This window comes from Myotis lucifugus, unplaced genomic scaffold (genome assembly GCF_000147115.1).
Source record: "Myotis lucifugus unplaced genomic scaffold, Myoluc2.0 scaffold_1184, whole genome shotgun sequence".
Classification (NCBI taxonomy): Eukaryota; Metazoa; Chordata; class Mammalia; order Chiroptera; family Vespertilionidae; genus Myotis; species Myotis lucifugus.
Window position 1 is genome coordinate 48,399 of NW_005872232.1, and position 19,738 is coordinate 68,136.

The following is a 19,738-nucleotide window of genomic DNA, read 5'->3' on the forward strand; positions in this document are numbered from 1 at the left end:
TAGCAGCCGGTGAGAGCATGCATGTGGGTGCGTCCTTTCTGCAGAGCGAGGATCGGAGACTGTGTGTGAGGGCCCGGATGTGCTGGTGTGTGACTCGGCCCTCTGTTTCTTTCCAGTGCAATGCAAAGCCAAGTTCCACGCCCCCAGTTTCCACGTTGATGTGCCTGTGCAGTTTGATATTTATCTGAAGGCTGACTGTCCGCATCCCATCAGGTTCTCTAAGCTCTGCGTCAGCTTTAATAACCAGGTAAAGGTGCCGGCTCACGGGCCTCACCACGTGTGAATCTTATTGCAGCTCCCGTGAAGTTAGAGTGAGCTTAGCAAGCTTTAGGTCTTAATGATTTTGTAGGAAATTAAACAATGTGTGTAGTTCTCAACTTCTATATCAGTAATTCAAATTTAACATTTTTCCTACTATTTTTGTTTTTCACTCCGTGCTTATGAAATCTAAGAACTTTTGTCTATATATTTTTGTAATATGTAACTTGAATTCCAAATAAGATATATTCAGAATGAATATAATTTTCAAAATCATTTGCTCTGCATATAGCATTGATATTAGTTTTTCATTATTAAACTACTAGAGGCCCAGTGCATGAATTCGTGCATGGGTGGGGTCCGGCTGGGTGCCTGGATCGGGAGTGGGGCTGGCCGGGGGGAGAGGACATGGGAGGTTGGCTGGCCAGCCCTGCCCTCTGGTCGAACTCCCGGTCGAGGGGACAATTTGCATATTAGCCTTTTATTATATAGGACTAGTGGCCCGGTGCACGAAATTCGTGCACGGGAGGAGGGTGTCCCTCAGCCTAGCCTGCACCCTTTCCAATCTTGGACCCTTTGGGGGATGTCGACTGCTGGTTTAGGCCTGATCCCAGGATGTCCGACTGCCGGGATTGGACCTAAACCGGCAGTTGGACATCCCTTTCACAATCCTGGACCACTGTCTCCTAAACACTCACCTGCGTGCCTGCCTGATTGCCCCTAACTGCTTCAGCCTGCCAGCCTGATCGCCCCCTAACAGCTCCCCTGCCGGCCTGATTGACGCCTAACTACTCCCCTGCTGGCCAGATCACCCCCAAGGCTTTTATTAGTATAGATATGACCCTTCACAGAAAATTTCACTAACCCTGCTTTACAATAAGGGATTGATGATTGAATCATTGGGGCCAGACACCAAGACTTCCTTTCTTTGAATAGTGGAGGGAATAATTATCTTGTCTTTAAATTGCCCTGAACATCAAATGAGATAATGACTTAGAAAAGCATAAAAGCACCATATAAAGACAACTGTCTTTTTCATATACTGAAAAGACAATAAAGTGGTAAAATGAAAAACATTATTTTTATTCTCCCCCTTCTTTCCTTTACAGCCTTTATTTAAACTTTGAAATTTAGAAAAATTTCACTCCTATTTTCATTTCTTTACATTCAATATTATTTTGTATTAGTTTCAGGTTTATTAGTTACAGAATAGTGGTTAGACAACCATATACTTTACAAAGTGTTCCCTGATATTTCCAGTACCCACCTGACTTCATACCGTCATTACAACACTGTTGACTCTAGTCCCTATTTAAGTGACAATAGGTTTACAGGTTCCTTTCAATCTTTCTTTTGTGTTGCTTGCCCTTCCTTTTCTTTCTCACTTCTTCCCTCATTTTCTTTATATAGTATCTCAATTGGCCCTTAAAGCTCAGTGAAGGCACTGGGACACGCTTAACACATTTTACGGAGCAGGAAACTGAGGCCAATTCCAGTTGGCTATGGAACTGGACTCCTCGCGCAGGGAGCCCTCACAGCCGGCTCTCCGCCTTTCCTAAGGGACAGCCAGGGCAAACAGAACAAACCTCCCCATGAGGCTTCCAAGCCTCATTCTCAAGCACCTCTTCATCACGGATGCTCCACATTCTTTCCTCTCCCCTGCCCCACCCCATTCTTTACTGCCCCCCCTTCTGGGGAGCAGGTGGTAGGCTTGCACTCACTGTGCAGGTGTGCACCCCCATGGGGTGGGCAAAACTGGGGGCGGGGCGGGCGCAGGCTTAGTTTTGGGGCCAAGGCGGGAGCAGGAGTCCTGGCCTCTCAAGTGTGCACCGGGAGCTTCACCAAACCGCTGCAGTGGGGTACCACTGAGGTGGCGCCACCCCTCTACCCCCGCCTCAGGGCTGCGAGTCTGTGCCCCTCTGCCCGGCATCCTTCCACACCTGCAGACATCGCCTCTTGTTTCCCGCCTATTGGGGCCACTACAGATCCCCGCCCGCCAGCACCCTGCCCAGGCCTGAGCCCCCTCCAGTGCACCCCACCTTGGCGCCGTTTCTGCGCGCCCTTGGGCCGCCTGCCTCCTGGCCAGCCACTTCCCTGAAGCCATGGCGCTTGCCCAGGATCCGCCCATCAGGTGGAGGCCTGTCCGCATGCCTGCAGACCCCATGGCCGAGGCTCCTGGCAGCCGCTTTGCCAAAGGTTCTTCTACCTTCAGGCTCTCTCCTCAGACCCCCTGGAGCTTGGCTCCCGAAGCCCAATCCTTCCGTGGCTCCCTGCAACCCCGCTCTACTCAGCTCTCCCGCCACCCACCTGTCAGGACGCTGCCAGGCGCCTTGCTGTGGGCAGTGTGGTTCTGGGGCAAGGGCTGGGGTGTGGGGAGCAGCTCCAGTAAAGTTTAGTAAACCCCAGGGCAGGCTGGGGTCGTGGGTCCAAAAACTGCAGCTGGGGAGGCCCTGACCGCCAGGGCCTCACACAGGGGTCCTGGCTGGGGACGTGGTTTAGGCGACTTGTTCTCACTGCCAAGCCCCCCGCTGCTCAGGGCCACACACAGGGGTCCCGGCTGGGGGCGTGGTTTAGGCGGCTTGTTGACGCAGCCAAGCACCCCCGCCACCCAGGGCGCACACAGGGCGGCTGGGGGCGTGGTTTAGGTGGCTGTTCACACAGCCAAGGCCCCCGCCGCCCAGGGCCACACACAGGGGTCCCGGCTGGGGGCGTGGTTTAGGCAGCTTGTTCGCGCCTCCAAGCCCCCCCAGCGCCCAGGGCATACACAGGGAGGCTGGGGGCGTGGTTTAGGCTGCTTGTTCAGGCAGCCAAGCCCCCCGCCACTCAGGGCTGCACACTGGGGTCCCGGCTGGCGTTGGGGCTTAGGCACCACGTGGGCGGGATGGCAGCTCGAGCTGGCCCTCCCTGCCTGCAGTATGCAAATTAGCCGCCATCTTGGTTGGCAGTTAATTTACATATCTCGCTGATTAGCCAATGGGAAGGGTAGCGGTCGTACGGCTAATTACCATGTTTCTCTTTTATTAGATTGGATTATGTGCTTGATGTTGAAGAAATTGAGGTGGGATAGATATAAATGAAGAGTAAATATGTAAACCTGTGCTCCTCCACGTCCCTCCCCGGAGCTCACACTCTCTCCTTCTTGAATAGTCGAGGCGTTTTCAGCAGCTTTTCTCTGCAGAATGGGGACTGCGCTGTATTTCCCATGTGTGAACACTTGTGTGGTGTGATAGTGTCCAGTCAAGTGCTGTGTTACGTTCTAACTTTCAGTTATAAGCTCACTTGGTAGATAATTACCTCGGTCACCTGGAAAGTGTATGGAGCCTTTAACCAGCAAGCACTTACTGAGAGTGACAATATTCTTGATATCGGGGTGAACCTGAGAAGTTTGAGAATTTTAAAGCAAAAGCTTTAAGAAATTATTTTCCAGTAACAAAACAGGGGAAAGAAATGTTATGGAAACCAACTGGAGGTCTTTTCTGAAGGCAGGTGCAGATTAATTAATTTTTACAGCTTTATTGAGATAGGATATAAACTGTGTAACTTTAAAGTGTACCAAAACATGATGCTTTTGTACCCACGTGTATTACGAAACGATGACCACAATAAGGTTAGCTAACACGTCATCACCTCACGTAGTCCCTGTGTGTGTGTGTGTGTGTGTGTGTGTGTGTGTATGTGTACGGTGAGCACACTGAGGACCTGCTCTCTCACCTTTCCGTGATGCGTACAGTGTTGTTCATTATTGTCACCACACTGTGCGTGAGAACTTTCCGTCAATAAGTGGAAGTTAGTGCTCTTTTTTTAAAAATCCTTATTGTTGAAAGTCTTACATCTGTCCCAAGTTAGTGCTCTTTGACCAGCATCTCCCCACTTCCCCCACCCCTTGGTAACCACCATTCCGCTCTGTTTCTGTGTGTCCTGTTTCCATGGTTACAGATTTCAGCTGTATGGGAGATGGTGCACTATCGGGATGGGGCATTTGCATGTGCTGCTTCACCTGCTTGGCCTGGCTTCCCTGCTCTCTGTATCTGCTCAGTTCCTGGTGTTGTAGCCCCTTAATGCCTCACTCCCTCAGGACACACCTTCCTGACCACGTGACCCCCTGAGCTCACCAGGCTCCACAGCCCTGCCCAGGGCTTGTCACAGGCGCGGCTTCGCTGTGGGGGATTGTTCAGTAAGGACTTGTTTTCCTTTCTGGAACATGAGCCCCACAGGATAGGTAACTCTTTTGCTCGCCAGGAAATATTCTAAATCCGGAATTAGGGTCAGTGTAGAGACTTGTAGTTTACTTTGCTCCTATCCTACTATCCTATTTCCTTTATTAAATAACAAACATAGACTATTTCTGTAATGAAAAACTAATAAAATATTAAAATGTAAAGCAATTAGTTTTAGAGTTAGATTATATTCTGAACATGTGTTATTTGAAATTCAAGATAGAAATCACAGGAAAAGTGGTGGCTCGTTCTTAGATTTCATAAGCGTGGACTAAAAATGAACATAAGGGTAAGTAACAGCATAACCTGTGGGAGTTTTCTGAGAAGATACTCCACCTGCTGGGGTGCAGGCAGCTCCTGGGGCGCTCTTGCTATCTGAGGACGGGGTGGGAGTGGTGCGTCCACGGGCTTATGCAGGACGGGTCTGCATTGGCGCATCTGGAAGAGGAGCCGCTGTGTGAAGGCAGGTGGGCGCGCAGCTGGGTGCTGAATCTGGGTCGTGTGGGACTACCCCTAGGCAGGTGTGGATGTGAGCTTCTGGTTAGGGAAACAGGACAGAATTGGAAGCGTCTGTGGGAAATAGCACAGAGGTGCCGAGTAGGAAGACAGGAGACTGCAGCGCAGTGAGCGCACAGGGAAAAGGGGAGCTGAAGGCCCAGCACGGACACTGCAGCCCGAGTCTCGGTGCAGATACGCGCCTGCTTTGCATAAAACCTTCCTTTCACTGGCAGCCCTTCCTGATGCACCGTTCAGTGGAGGCAGCCTTACAAGCGCCAGCTCACGCGTGTTCAGTGTAAGCAAAGCATGATGTTGACGTCATAAACCGCGGCTCTTGCTGACCTCTTTTTCAGGAATACAACCAGTTCTGTGTGATCCAGGAAGCGTCCAAAGCAAGCGAAGTTTTAGAAAACTTGACTCAGGGGAAGATGTGCTTAGTTCCTGGAAAAACGAGGAAGTTTGTGTTTAAATTTGTTGCAAAAACTGAAGATGTGGGAAAGAAAATTGAGGTTAGTTGTGAAATTTATTTAAGAGAGATTTTAAATGATAAAGTGTATGTGTGTGCCAGAGAAAATTCAAGTGATACAGATGTTTATTAAGTAAGTAAGAAAGCCTGCCACTTGGACTTGCCAGGGAAACCATTCATAATGGCTTCGGGTTCCCTTTCACTGAGATACACTGTGTAGTATTCAGTGGTTGGCTTTTTTACTTAATAGCGTATGTTAGACGTCATTTCCTGTTAGTGCATAAGACCAACCTTATTTTTTAATGGTGGCATAATCCCTTAAGGAATTATAAACAAAACATACATAATATAGCAATTGTATTTTGTATGATGTGACAATTCAGTCATTTTGATGTTTAAACATTGCTGATTACATATTTTAAAGATAAAAAAGGAAGATATATATATATATATATATATATATATATGTGTGTGTGTGTGTGTGTGTGTGTATTAAAACGCCTTTCAGGCATATACAATGAAAGTAATGTTTTATTGAGCATAAACTCTGAAGCCAAACTATGTGGGTTTAAATTTCAACTCTCCAGCATATTAGCTTGTGACCCTGGGCAGTTCCTTGACCTCTTTGTGTCTTAGTTTATTCATCTGTAAAATGGGGCTAATAATAGGACCTACCTCTCAGTGTTTCATGGGCATTAAATGAGTTAGCTCATGTAAATTGCTTGGAACAGTTATTGGTATGAGTAAGCACTGATTAAGTGCATGCTTTCCATGGCTTGAATGAGAACGGTCGGCTAATGTCAACTTGGGACCCTTTCCAAGATGGAAACTTTAGACTGTACTACCAGTACTCCCATAACAATTTCTGTGAGGCTTTTGAATTTATTATTACCCAATATCCAGAGATTTTGTATATTCATTTAAAAGAAATCTTCATGATTTTGACTAAATCCCTAATTACTTATTTTTTACAAGGTACCTAAGGAAACCTACTAGACGTAAATCATAATAATATTATTTTGAATACATTTGTTGGTGGATTTAGTTGAAAGGAGCATTTGTTCAATTAGTAAAGAATTTCATTGCTAATACCAGAGATGTCTTCAGGAAAAATGTGTGGAGTTAGGTTATGAATATATTAATGGTTATCAAAAACGTTCATTTATTTCACTCAGCAATCACTAATTGAGCTCCTGTTATATCAGGCACTATGCCAGGTGCTAAAACCATAGCAGTCAGTGTTTTAGCTAAAAAGTCAAGTTATTCTCTGTTTAAAGGCAAAGAATTTTAAACCTAGTGTTAGCCAGTGTCCCAGCTCATCATTGGCCAGGGGAAGACTCTAACAGCAGGTTTCTCTGTTGTTTCTTTTTAATTGATTTTACTGAGAGGAAGGGGGAGGGAGGAGGAGCAGGAGAAACATCTACATCTGTGTGAGAGAGAAACATCCATCAGTTTGGTTGCCCCCGGACACGGGATCAAACCTGCGACCTAGGTGTGTGCCCCTCCTGGTGTGCGGGACAACGCTCCAGCCAGCTGAGCCGCCGGCCAGGGCAGCGGGAGTCTGACTTCTCTCGCACCTGGGTTTCTGCATGGACTCCACAGACCGCAGTCTCCGATCGCATTTGTGGAGGGGGTGGCGACGAACAAGAATGAGCTGGCCCTGCTGACAGACCTCTTCCTCGTAGATCACCTCCGTGGACCTGGTGCTGGGCCACGAGGCGGGAAGGTGCGTGGTTTTAAACTGGCAGGGCGGAGGCGGAGACGCCGCTTCCACCCAGGAAGCCCTCCAGGCCTCGCGCTCTTTCAAACGACGGCCCAAGCTCCCCGACGACGAGGTGCACTGGGACAGCGTCCTGGTCCAGGCCAGCACCATGTGAGTCGGGCTTGCCAGGCGGGCGCCTTGCGTGTCAAGTCCCTGTGAGGCTCATTTGTCTCTAAATGACCAGTTCCTCAGCTGCGGTTTTCCCCACAGGGTCATCTCCAGAGTTCCAAGCATCTCGGTGCACCTGCGGCACGACCCTCCTGCCCTGACGAACGAGATGTACTGTTTGGTTGTGACCGTTCAGTCCCACGAGAAGAGCCGGATCCGAGACGTGAAGCTCACTGCAGGTTTGAAACCCGGTACGCATGCCTTTTCAGTTTGATCAGTATTAATGTGACATAAACCCCCGTGGTGTGGGCTCTAGGAAGTCTGTTTAAAATGTGGTCATGACGCAGTGCACTTTGTGCAGTGTAGACTGTGAGGATAAGCTTTGAATTCTCCGGATTCTAAAACAATGTTAACCCTTTTAGGACAGGATGCCAATCTAACTCAGAAAACTCAGGTGACGCTTCACGGGACAGAGCTGTGCGATGAGTCTTGCCCGGCCTTGCTCACCGACATTCCCGTGGAGGACCTGCATCCCGGGGAGCAGGTAATCGGGACAGTGCCGGGGAGAAAGGCTGCTAGCTTGTAGTTTAAATGGAGCGAGTCTTAGAGCACTTCATAGCATTTCCTGAGACAAGAAACATGACTTCACTTATGCCTGTTTTATGCCAATTTACACACTTAAATGTGTAAATGTCTTCAGGTTTTGCACAAGGGATTTTAGAACAAATGACCTTAATACAGAGATTTAGTTGCCTGATAAATAATTAAATAACACTGTGTGTGTAACTTAGTGAAATAATTTTTCAGTCAACTTTTGATTCCAAACCAAACACAAAGATTTCTTGAGGAGCTGGGCATGATGGTAAAAAGATGGAGTAGTAATGATCCCACTCTGACCCTGTGCAGGAACAGCCTGTGGAAAGTGTTCCAGCATTTAACCAGTTGCTACAGTAAAGGATAAAAGGTGGGGACATTATCCCCGAATATACAGGGTGTCCCCAAAAATGTATGCACACTTTAACAGCTGATAGCTCAATTTCAAAATGTATTTTAAATAAACACTGCCTTTATAATTATTCAAAGTGTGTGTCTACATTTTGGGGGACACCCTATATATCAGATGGAAATCTGTAATAGTAATTACATTAAAATACTTTTATTTTGCTGCAGCTGGAAAAAACATTATACATCCGCTGTGGCACAGTGGGTTCCAGAATGTTCCTCGTGTATGTTTCTTACCTGATCACTACAACTATTGAAGACAAAGAAATCGTCTGCAAGTGTCACAAGGTATTTATTGTTTTTCGTGGCTCTTGCAGGAGGCGTCATATTGTTTCGTTTACTTGTCGAAAAGCAGGTGCTCATAGTCTGTTTCAGATTTTCATTAACATCGGTTGATTTTTTTTTCTCACTTACGTTGATCATAAACAGTACAAGAAGGCATTCATTGCTCAGACATTAGAAAATTGGCAGGCATGGCTTTTCACATAGAGAATCAAAAGGTTTGAGCACTCATGCACACAAATCTTGAGAGCTTAAACCTGTCTGCTATTTACAAAGTCACACATTAGATAAAAGCGGTGAGTTGGCTCATGGAGAAAGGGAGGTTTCCCTTATGAGATATTTTTCTGTTAAAATAGGTTCTTAGGAAAGTCGGTGTGGTAAGTGCACACCGAGGAGAGTGACAGTAGGGAAGCTGTCAGAGTTCACAGCTCAGGCAGCTGCTGTCGACTCTGATGGAGTTCTTAGTGGTCTGCTTTCTGTTTATAGAGCTGGGGGGGGGGGCATGTTTTTATATAGATTTAACCTTATCTTATGTAATGCTTACATCTATTAGTGGAAAACTATAGTATTTAGTGTCTTACTCCTGGCAGCCCTGTTGTCTCGGCGTTTTCTAGAAATTGGGTTCTCAGCCCAGCAGGGCAGTTGGCCTAGTTGCCTGGGGATTTGTCGTTCGGTCACTGCAGAGTCTGGGCGGTGGGCTCTTTATAAGTTACTGGGAAGCAAAACCCTCCCAAGGAAATCAGGAGTATTTCCCAAGTGGGAGGAGGAAGGCATGGAATATACTGTTAAAAGTTTCATCCAGCCCTGGCTGGTTTGCTCAGTGGATAGAGCATCGGCCTGCAGACTAAAGGGTCCCGGTTTCTTTCTTTAAAAAAATAAAATCTTTTTAAAAAATTGGTTTCAGAGAGGAAGGGGGAGGGAGAGAGAGATAGAAACATCAGTGATGAGAGAGAATCATTGATCGGCTGCCTCCTGCACAACCCCCACTGGGGACTGAGCCTGCAACCCGGGCATGTGCCCTGACTGGGAATCCAACCATGACCTGGTTCATAGGTTGACGTTCAACCACTGAGCCTACCAACTGAGCTAGGGGGTCCCGGCTTCAATTCCGGTTAAAGGCACGTACCTCGGTTGCAGGCTCGATCCCTGTCCCTGGTCAGAGCTTGTGTGGGAGGCAACCAATCGATGTGTCTCTCTCACATCGATGTTTCTCTCTCTGTCTCTCTCCCCCTCCCTTCCACTCTCTCTAAAAATCAATGGAAAAATGTTCTTGGGTGAGGATTAACAAAAGGAAAAAAAAAAAATTTCACCCAGCTCAGCGATTTTCAACCTTTTCTACCTCGTGGCACACAGAAACTAATTGCTAAGATTCTGTGACACCAAAAGCGTATTTTTGCCAATCTGACAAAAATAAAATTTTGATTCATTCACACCAGACGGCTATTGTTGTTTGGCTATTGTCATTTTTTAATTCTTCAATCTGAAGGAAAAGCGGTCAGTGCCCCTGACTAAACAGTCGGGTATTGCATGTTTTAAACATGCTTGCGGTGCACTGTTGACAATTCGTGGCCTCGCTGGATGCTGTCAGATGTGCCCTGGATGGCGAGTTAGGCGGTAAGGGTACTGTCTCAGCACTGCCTCCTACCTTGGGAGCTCAGCAAGCCGTGCAACTTCTTCCGGCCTCAGTTTCCTTGCCAGTAAAATCAGAATGTTACAGTTCAGTGCAGCGCTTGTGAGCAGGTGGAGCATGTGGTTAAAGGCAGGCTCCAGGGTCCGATTTGGTTCCGTTTCTGCCTTGGTCACTTACCAGCCATGTGACCATTTCATCTTCACGTGGTGGTAATAACGGCATGTGTTTCCTTGAGTTCTGAGCATTGCATTATGCATGTGTGGTGATTAAAACACGGCATCACATTACGTTATCATCATTGTTGCTGTTTTACTCGCCTTGAGTCGAGGCGACAGAAGACCATCCAGATTCTATGCTTGGCACCGCTGGCGTTGTGGCCTGAGGCCCGCCAATGTCCTCCTCACCTCTGGCTCCTGCTGTGGGACGGTGACAGTGCCTGCCCTGCCTACTCTCACCAGGTCCTGAGATAAATAATGCGCCAGCAAGCGCTTCGCAGTGTGATGATAATACGCAAGATAATTTATTAGAAAAAGAGTCCGGTCTCTCTACATGGATTTTTACAGATATCTAAGGGGAAATCCTATATAAGTTGGAACTGTTTATTTAGACTGTTTGGTATGCCTTCTGTTTTGAAAACTCTACGGATGCTTACGATTTAGAAAACCATTGCATGTGCCTTTTACATTTTCCTGCAGGATGAAACCGTAACGATAGAAACCGTCTTTCCATTCGACGTAGCAGTGAAATTTGTTTCTACAAAGGTACGTCCCTATGAAGCGGATTGGAAATCACTTAGGTTCTAGGAATCAACAGGAAAAATAAAGCGGACTTACCTGTCTTCATTCGTGACAGTTCGAGCACCTGGAGAGGGTCTACGCCGACATCCCCTTCCTGCTGATGACCGACCTGCTGAGCGCCTCCCCCTGGGCCCTCACCATCGTCTCCAGCGAGCTCCAGCTCGCGCCCACCATGGCGTCTGTGGACCAGCTGGAGTCCCAGGTGGACAAAGGTGAGACTGTGGCTCATGCACTTAATTAGCAGAGAGTTAGGTGTGTGCCTGTGTACATGCACATGTGTGTGCTCCTGTGTGTATGCACATGTGTGTGTGCATATGTGTACTTAGCAGTGTAAGAGTTAGCTTTTGGTAAGGAAAGGAACTTGAGACTTATGCTCACAAATACATTTAGAATTAAGGTATCATTTACAATTTCAGTATACATTTTTTTAAAAAGTCAGATTTTTGCTACTATAAGGAAGTTACTTTTTTAAAAAGGTACTTGAAAATATTACAGCAGGTCCTCGAATGACATGGTTTCATTCAGTGTTGTTTTGTCATAACATTGATGAGGTGCCATAGGGATGTAACTTGTTTCTGTCTGTAGCCTGTGGTTTGGTTCTACGTTGTCTCACTTAGAGCGGCCGTTCTCCCTTCTGCACACCTCCTGCACCCGCTTCTCAGCCCCCATCTCGCTGCATCCTCACAGTTCATCAGCGTTTGTTCCATCAATGAATAATGTCTATTTTTCAAGGTCAAAAGTCCCAAAACCAAGGACTGCGTGTCTGTAGGCTCCAGGGAGATCCTTCCCTTTGCCTTTTTCTGTTTCTGGGGCCACGTGGATTCCTCGCCTCGTGGCTCCTCCTCCATCTTCAAAGCCAGCTGTGTCTCATCTTCAGAAACCTTTCTGTGACCTCTGCTCCCATTGTCACATCTCCTTCTCAGACTCCCCGGTGCCTCCCTCTCTTCCAGCCCTTGTGGTTACATTGGGCCCTCCTGGATCATCCAGGACAACCTCCCAGCTTCAAGACCCTTCATCCCATCGGTGAGGTCTTTGTCGCCATGGGGGTGACATTCAAAGGTTCTGGGAATTAAGTGCGATATCTTTGGGGGGTGGTGACATTATTCAGTCTGCCGCCTCCGAGAACACCAGCACTGGTGCACTGTAAAGTTTGCGTTTGACACATTACAAATCACAACTGTTCTAGGCCATACATTTGACCTTAATGTTAATTGTTCAGAAGGTCTGTGATCATTTTGGTTATAACTTCTTAGAATTAGGGAGGACTTTGGAGGAATTAATATGAACACATCAGGTGTTCTAAGAGAGTTGAATTGATGTGAGTTCTACTAACTGGGCTACATTATCATATCCTAGTACTTAAAAATTAATTAAAAGTAGTTAATTCAAGTAAAAATTGACCCAGCTTTTTTCCTTTTCATTTCTGGTATCTACCACAATCACAACCATCAATTCCTCACAGCCTTCTTCCTGGGAAACCCATAAAAACAGTTACTAATGTTCAGGGACTTGGCTGTCATTCTCGGGTATTGCTCCTAGATTTGCTGAAGTTGGCATTAGATGGGCACTGTTGCCAGCTGGCATTTACAGGAGTGACACTGCAGGCCAGGACGTGCCGGAGGGTGGGCAGGGCTTGGTTTAGACGAACGTTTATCTAGTTATCAGGAGATTTGCTATAAGTTGGTGAGAGAAGCGCATCCTTGCACGAGAGGTAAGTAGCGACATTGGGCAATAGTGAGTCACTGTCTGATGTATTCCGTTTCTGTGATCTCAACAGTATGTGCTTATTCAGAGACAGTCCGGAGTCTCCTGGAATGCCATTTGGACCACTTTAAGGAATAACTAAAATTACCCGTTTTTGTACTTTTGTGTGTTTTTTTCCCTATTGGGAAGTGTTTCCTTTGGAGACATGAAATAATTTAGAGAAATAAAAGTAATCACCAGAGGGTGTTATTCCGACTCCAGGCTCCTCCCCTTCACTAGTCCCCAGGGGAACGTGTCACAGACAGGCAGCTGCTCGCCTGCTTTTATTGCTGGATTAGAAAAGACACGGCACAGGGACGTGAGGACGCCTGTGAGCCGCGGTGTCTGGGTCTCTAAGTAACACGTACCCAGGTTCTTCTCGCTGTTTTCCGGTGGGACCCTCTGCTTCCGCGGGAGTCCTGCACAGGGACTGAAGGACTCGTGCTTGTAGTTGTCTTGCAGACCGGAGAGAGCGCGAGCGAGTGCTTCTGTCTGCGGTGCCCGGCGGTGGGGAACGTGGAAGGTGGCGTGGCCACGGGGCATTACGTGATCTGCTGGAAGAGGTAAGATATGTCAGCGCTGTTTCTCTTCACCGTCTGCTGTTCTAATGGCTTAGTTGTTCCTCGTCGTCCTTTAGTAGCTGGGAGCTTCTGTCAGTCCGGGAAGGAGGCTGGCAGCCACAGGCTGTCACTGCCCATGGTCACGTCCACGAAGATGAAGGATCATTGCACTTCCGTCGGTGTCTTGTCACAATCCGTGACCTATATTCTGAGGGAGTCTTACCGAACTGATTTTGATGGTTGGACCGTTAGCACATTAGGAGAAACTGCCCTTATTTGCAGTGAACAGGGTTGCCTACGTAGCATACCCAAGGGAATCAACAGGTTGTTAGAGTTATAAGCGTTCCGGCGAGGTTGCTGGGTTTAACATCGGTATATAAGGGCAGTTGGATTTCTGCACGTCAGGAGTAAACCTTAGCCAGTTGGTGACCGTCCACGGTCCCTGTTTTGATTGATTGACTTTGCACGTGACATGTGACTGAGGGGCCCTTCTCCGCAGGACCTCGGCCGCGGACAGCCTCCCTGCCATCAGCACCGCCATCACCCTGCCGCACGTGATCGTGGAGAGCATCCCCCTGCACGTGAGCGCAGGTAACGCATGCAGGCCCCCGGGCAGAGGACCCCAGGAGACGGGTGTTCGGCTGCTAAGACTTTTAACATCTTTTTTTTTTTTTTTTAAATATATTTTTATTGATTTTTCACAGAGAGGAACGGGGAGGGATAGAGAGTTAGAAACATCGATGAGAGAGGAACATCGATCAGCTGCCTCCTGCACACCTCCCACTGGGGAGGTGCCCGCAACCAAGGTACATGCCCCTGGCCGGAATCGAACCCGGGACCTTTCAGTCCGCAGGCTGACGCTCTATCCACTGAGCCAAACCGGTTAGGGCGACTTTTAAAATCTTGATTATGAAAAATACCTGACATTTACCAAAGTGGGCTGTGAGCAGTCTCGTTTCACGTGCCTCTACACACTCCTCCTACCCCATCATTTTGAAGCAAATCCAGATATCATTTCATCTGTAGATATTTCAGTGTGTATCTGTAATATTAGTTATTTTTCTAAACCTAATCAGAATACCATTGTCATGACTTTAAAAACTGGCAAAATTGTCTTAATATTATCGAATTCTAGTGTTGAAATTTCCCTGGTCGACTGAATGTTCCTTATGTGCCTGCGGTCTCTGCCGTGCATAGTCTTGCAACTGGGAGGCAGGCCGACTCCCTCTCCCCCTCCAGGGCCATCGCCTTCCACACGTCACCTCCCCTCGGCCTTGCTGTTTGTTTACCGAGGGGCCGAGTCATTTGTCCTGCGGAGCTTGCTGCAGGCTGGACTTTGCTGATTGCACTGCATCATTGCTAAGTGTTTCTGTCCCCCATAAATTGGTAGTTCGATCTGTAGGCCTGGTCAGATTCAGGTTCAAGTTCGGGGCAGGAATACGTCATAGTCCATGGTATGTGCTCCCATCAGTGGCATGGGATGTCTGCCATCCCTTTTTGAACCACGGTTGATACTTGGGGAAACCTTTGGTAGATTTTTAAATTATTCCTAAAATAAAATTCAGCTCCTGACAGCCAACACCCTTTCTAATTCAGTCACTTTCAAAGGAGATGTTGAATCGTCTTCCCCTGTTTTTTCATAGTTCTGTGGCCTTTTTCAATCAGGAAATTTTATTTAGCAAGAGCGCAGGGATACTGATAGTTTAAATAAGCCCGTGTCTTGTAGAAGGAGAGTCATTTGCAAGAAGACCCCACAGAGGGTGAGCTGTTTTCTAACCAAGAGGATCGTGTCCTCCCTGCAGACCTGCCATCGTTTGGCCGAGTCAGGGAATCGCTGCCCGTCCGGTATCACCTGCAGAACAAGACCAGCCTGGTTCAGGACCTGGAGGTCTCCGTGGAGCCCAGCGACGCCTTCATGTTCTCGGGCCTTAAACAGGTACAGTTCGCATCTCACTGGGATGCTCCTGTAGACACCAGGTGTGGCAGGGCGTGGAGAGCTGTGCACGTGGGCTGATAAGACTGACTGTGGACCTGGGATTCTGATAGTGCATTTTCAGTCTCTTCTGTGGATTGAGTACATTGTTACAGAGGCGGGATCAATGGGCAGACCTTCTCACATTGCGATCACGCGTATAGTCCTTTCTCCTTGAAAACAAGAGTTCACAAATCCTTGGGCTGTATAATGGGATTCCTGAAAATCTTAGATTTCCCTTTAATGACTAATGAGTGAGTGTGTGTGTGTGTGTGTGTGTGTGTGTGTATCTGTCTGTCTGCTTTTGAGGCCTGGAGGCATGACTACCTATATTAAGATGCCTAATTCTCTTCAGCACTGCCAGTGCAGTGTTTTGTCATCAGTAAGTACTTTTTATTAATAGAACATAATTAGAGGAACAAATGTGTCATAACACCTGGAAGTACATACCCTGACTAGTCATCTGTGCCCTGCGTATGCGAAATAGAACTATATATGATGCATACTCTAGTTCATACACTAATTTAAACTTTTACACAGTACGTATAATCTTAGCTCTGGCATGTTGGTGCACATGTACATATATTATCTGTGGCATGGACCTATATGCACTCATTTGTAAATGAGTAAGCTTTTCTTGCGTGTCTTCATCTTTTTCACATATTAACTTAAAAATAATTGGATCATGTAAAATACCAAAATCTTACCAGTTTGTGTTCTTTTCTAAAGTATTGTTAAAAATTTGTAAACATCTTTTTCCCCCTGAAGTTACTCACCTTAACAAAATTCCTAAAAAAAACCCACAAGAAACAACTAGTGTGTCTTATGTTGACATCATGTTTACAAAGGTACTTTGCTGTAAATTATCCTTACTATTTTGTGACTCACTCTACCTGGCCTACGACACAGAATATATCGCTCAGTCGAGTGTGCTCATTTTTAAGCTGGTATAGTTGCCTTTTAGGTCTTGGTAGACAGAAATCATGTGCATAGTTTTTAATATGTTTTTATTGATTTCAGACAGACACAGGGAGAGGGAGAGCAAGATAGAAACACCAATGAGAGATGTGAGAGAATCATTGATCAGCTGCCTCCTGCACGCCCCCTACTGGGGATTGAGCCCACAACCCCGGCATGTGCCCTGACCCGGAATCCAGCTGGGGACCTCGGTGCGTTGGTCGATGCTCCACTCCTGAGCCACAGCTGCCAGGCTCATGCGTATGTCTTACACGCGTATCATCCGTGTGGTACTAATTCAGCCTTACCTTTTGGAATCTATGGAGGATGGAATGGGAGAGAGAAAATATTCACCAGAGAGACTTGGGTGTCCAAACATTTGTAAATATTCTAGGGGTGACGACAAAGATATTGCAGATCTGTGTATCTGATTATCTATGACTTTTGTGATTTAGATTCGGTTACGGATCTTACCTGGCACCGAACAGGAAATGTTATACAACTTCTACCCTCTCATGGCCGGATACCAACAGCTGCCATCTCTCAACATCAACTTGCTTAGATTTCCCAACTTCACAAACCAGCTGCTCAGGCGTTTCATACCGACCAGTATTTTTGTAAAGGTAAGGCTTGGACATCTGCCTTTTAAATATACTGTCTTGAAAACAAACAAAAGATTTGTTTTCCATGTAAACATCGCTAAACAATAATTTGAGACTAACAGTGATAGTTGTGATTTTTACCCTCTGAATTTGGCAGTATTGCTATCCATTTCTATAAAGTTACTATATTTATAGAATCTGATTAAAAAAATGTTTATTCCCTTAGGTAAATGATTTATCTTTATAGTATCCTTAAGTGTGTTTTTTCTTTGGCTTGCATAAAGTATGTTTGTAAATTATAGTTAACTTGTAACTAATTTTTAATCAAAATGGACTAACTTTCTAAATATGATCACTGAATTCTCCTGATTCTCTCGATTTAACGGTGTAATACCGAATTGGGGTCTTTTTTTTATTGAATTTATTGGGTGACATTGGTTAATAAAGTTATGTAGGTTGAGTCTTTTCTGAAAATGGCCATCTATTGGGCACTGTACTGTGGTTCACTGTTCTGACTCCAGGTTCCTGCAGTAGAAGACTGTGGGTGGTCATAGTGTGTGACAGGGAGGTGGCCACACAGGTGGATCGTGTAGCTCGCGCTTCGCCTCCCAGTCCGCCACTCGCAGTGCCTGAGCCGAGGCTGCCCCCCGATAGGCTGTGCTCCCCACTAGGCAGATGTTCTCAGCATGTGTGATCCTCTCTTCTTTTCCATGGTGCCCGTTTGGGAATGGCAGGTTCCATTGCACAGTTCCCTTTTCCTGTCTGTCACGTTTGGGGGAACTGGGCCTTGTTTCTGTTACCCGGGACTTGGTACATTACAAGTTAGTTTCTGCCCATGTGTCCTTCATAATTTCTCTAGCTTTTCTTTTTCTAGGTTTACACACTTTTTTGCATCTGCAGAAAAATTGCTTTATTAACCCTTCCAAGCTTTTATCCTATTCCATACTTTAAATTGTTTAAAATGAAACGAAACAGAAAAGCCATATTCATGATTTTAGATCTCTAGTGTCTAAATAGTTTTAGATTCACAGCGAAATTGAGAGGAAGGTAGAGATTTCCCATATGCCCTCTGCCCCACCAACAGTGGTGATAGATTGGCAGTGGCGCTAGAACACCAGGTGGCTGAGGTGGGGTCGGCAGGTGGAGGTGCCTGATCAGCTGGGGGTGTCTGCAGGGGTCAGAAGGAACACGGGACCGAGCACACAGTTGCCGGCCCCAATTCAAGTGAAGAAAGAAGCCGAGATGAAAGGCAAATACATTTATTTTGGTATTTGCACATGTTTATACTGTTTTTGTGAACAGTTCCAAGAATTTAAAAATCCTTTCAATTAAGAGAGCTTACGGGTCACTATTACTCTGTAAACCATCTTGTTTTCTCACTTCGAAGCCACAGGGCCGACTCGGGGACGACGCCTCCATCGCCGCTGCGTGACGTTCCTGCCGGGCCTGGCCGTGCTCGCAGACGCTGGACAGAGCCCCCTGAGGCTTTCATTCCGAGCTGTAGCGTTGATCGTGGTGAACGTTAATCTTTATTTTTTAATGGATGTTATACCAGCTATTCAGAGGAACTCGTGCATAAGAGATTAGCAAAGCCTATCCTCTGCGTAGTTTCACTAATAAATCTTTGAAATCTGTCAGTGCGACGTGACAGCTGTCAGACCATTATTGGTGAAAGTCATTTGTGAATAGTAAATTCTTTCCAACGTAGTGAAGTGCATGTGCAGCTTCCGGAAAACCCAGCCCTACCGGAGTGGACAGGAGGGGCATGCACTGGGTCCAGGGGAAGCTCTCCATCCCCAGCAGCCCACGGGGCTCACCCCGAGGTGGTCATCCTCACAACTCAGTGTGTGCTCACGGCGCGGACACAGCTGAGCAGCCACCCAGGACCGATCCAGAAGACTTGCCGACAGCTTTCATTGGAGCAGTCTGAGCTGTCTCACACGTTGCTTCGCTTACCACCAAATCATGTCAGAGGGTCAGCTCCCACCAAGCGTGCTTGTCTGTGGGGCGGGTTTGTGTGTGTCATTAAGACCCTTATCTGTAAGGGCCCAAACTGCAAGGACCTGGTCGTCAGCGTAATTCCCTAAACAGGAAAGTTTTTAAAAAGATTCAAGGTCTAAATAAAAGCTTTTTGTTACGTTGTGCAGTTTAAAAACAACCATTTAGGTTCTCGAAAATTCATGTAAATAAAAATCACATTGTGAAAATCTCTTTGTTTAAATATTTTAATTTAAAACTACCCGATTTCCTGGAAATGTTGATTATTTAAACATGTGGGAGTTGTAAAACGGAAACTGGTGTAAATAAATGTGTTCTCTTTCAACGTGCCTGCAGATCTCTCTCATTCACTTTGAGCTCAGTCCGCGACACGGCTGTGCCCTGGGACCCTGGCCCAGGCGGTACAGAGCAGGGGACCGGCTGCTTTCAGTGTCTCGCGTCACTCGAAGGAAAGAGTCTTGACTTTGGCTTTAATTGAGTCCTTTCTTTCATGGCCAATGTTACAGCTCCACCCACAATATTAAAAGTCTTCCAGTTGATATTCTCCCCGATGATACTGTTAAGAATGCCGAGTTGTGGTTTCCACATTGGCATTGCATGAGAGGCAGTACTTTTAAGGACAAAACCCAGCAAATGGAAAAGGTAAGCTCGTACTCCTGAGGGGAGGGTTCACACAGGCAGTCCCAGCAAACGCCTTTTGGAATCTCCCTTCTTGACCAAAAGCCCAGAAAAGACCCTAAAGTGTCCAACTGCTCGTTTAAAAAGCCTTCGAGATGGAGTGTGCTGTCTAATGGTGAAGTGAATAAGCAGTAACGACTGACTTTGAGAAGCAGGTGAGTGCGACTCCAGTGATGAGAGATGGCTGAACGAATGAATGCAGGACACC

At 46.6% G+C, this 19,738-nt stretch overlaps 1 protein-coding gene across 11 annotated transcripts in view; it reads left to right on the top strand.

The window, feature by feature from the left end:
* The window catches only part of TRAPPC11 (trafficking protein particle complex 11), a 35,165-nt gene extending 15,984 nt beyond the window's left edge, over positions 1–19,181 (top strand). Inside the window, exons 18-30 of one of the 11 annotated variants that reach the window (XM_023748175.1) lie at positions 117–247; positions 5,327–5,482; positions 7,125–7,312; positions 7,412–7,560; positions 7,732–7,853; positions 8,480–8,599; positions 10,919–10,984; positions 11,076–11,232; positions 13,191–13,326; positions 13,823–13,914; positions 15,126–15,259; positions 16,708–16,875; positions 18,248–19,181. In XM_023748175.1, the coding sequence (XP_023603943.1) occupies positions 117–247; positions 5,327–5,482; positions 7,125–7,312; positions 7,412–7,560; positions 7,732–7,853; positions 8,480–8,599; positions 10,919–10,984; positions 11,076–11,232; positions 13,191–13,326; positions 13,823–13,914; positions 15,126–15,259; positions 16,708–16,875; positions 18,248–18,286 (1,658 nt within the window). In that variant the 3' untranslated portion in view covers positions 18,287–19,181. Of the gene's footprint in view, positions 1–116; positions 248–5,326; positions 5,483–7,124; positions 7,313–7,411; positions 7,561–7,731; positions 7,854–8,479; positions 8,600–10,918; positions 10,985–11,075; positions 11,233–11,943; positions 12,397–12,482; positions 13,138–13,190; positions 13,327–13,822; positions 13,982–14,223; positions 14,366–15,049; positions 15,260–16,707; positions 16,876–18,241 lie in introns of those variants that run through there. The other 10 variants (XM_023748174.1, XM_006107426.3, XM_023748176.1 and 7 more) reach the window with 10 other exon arrangements.
* Positions 19,182–19,738: the final 557 nt, after the last annotated feature.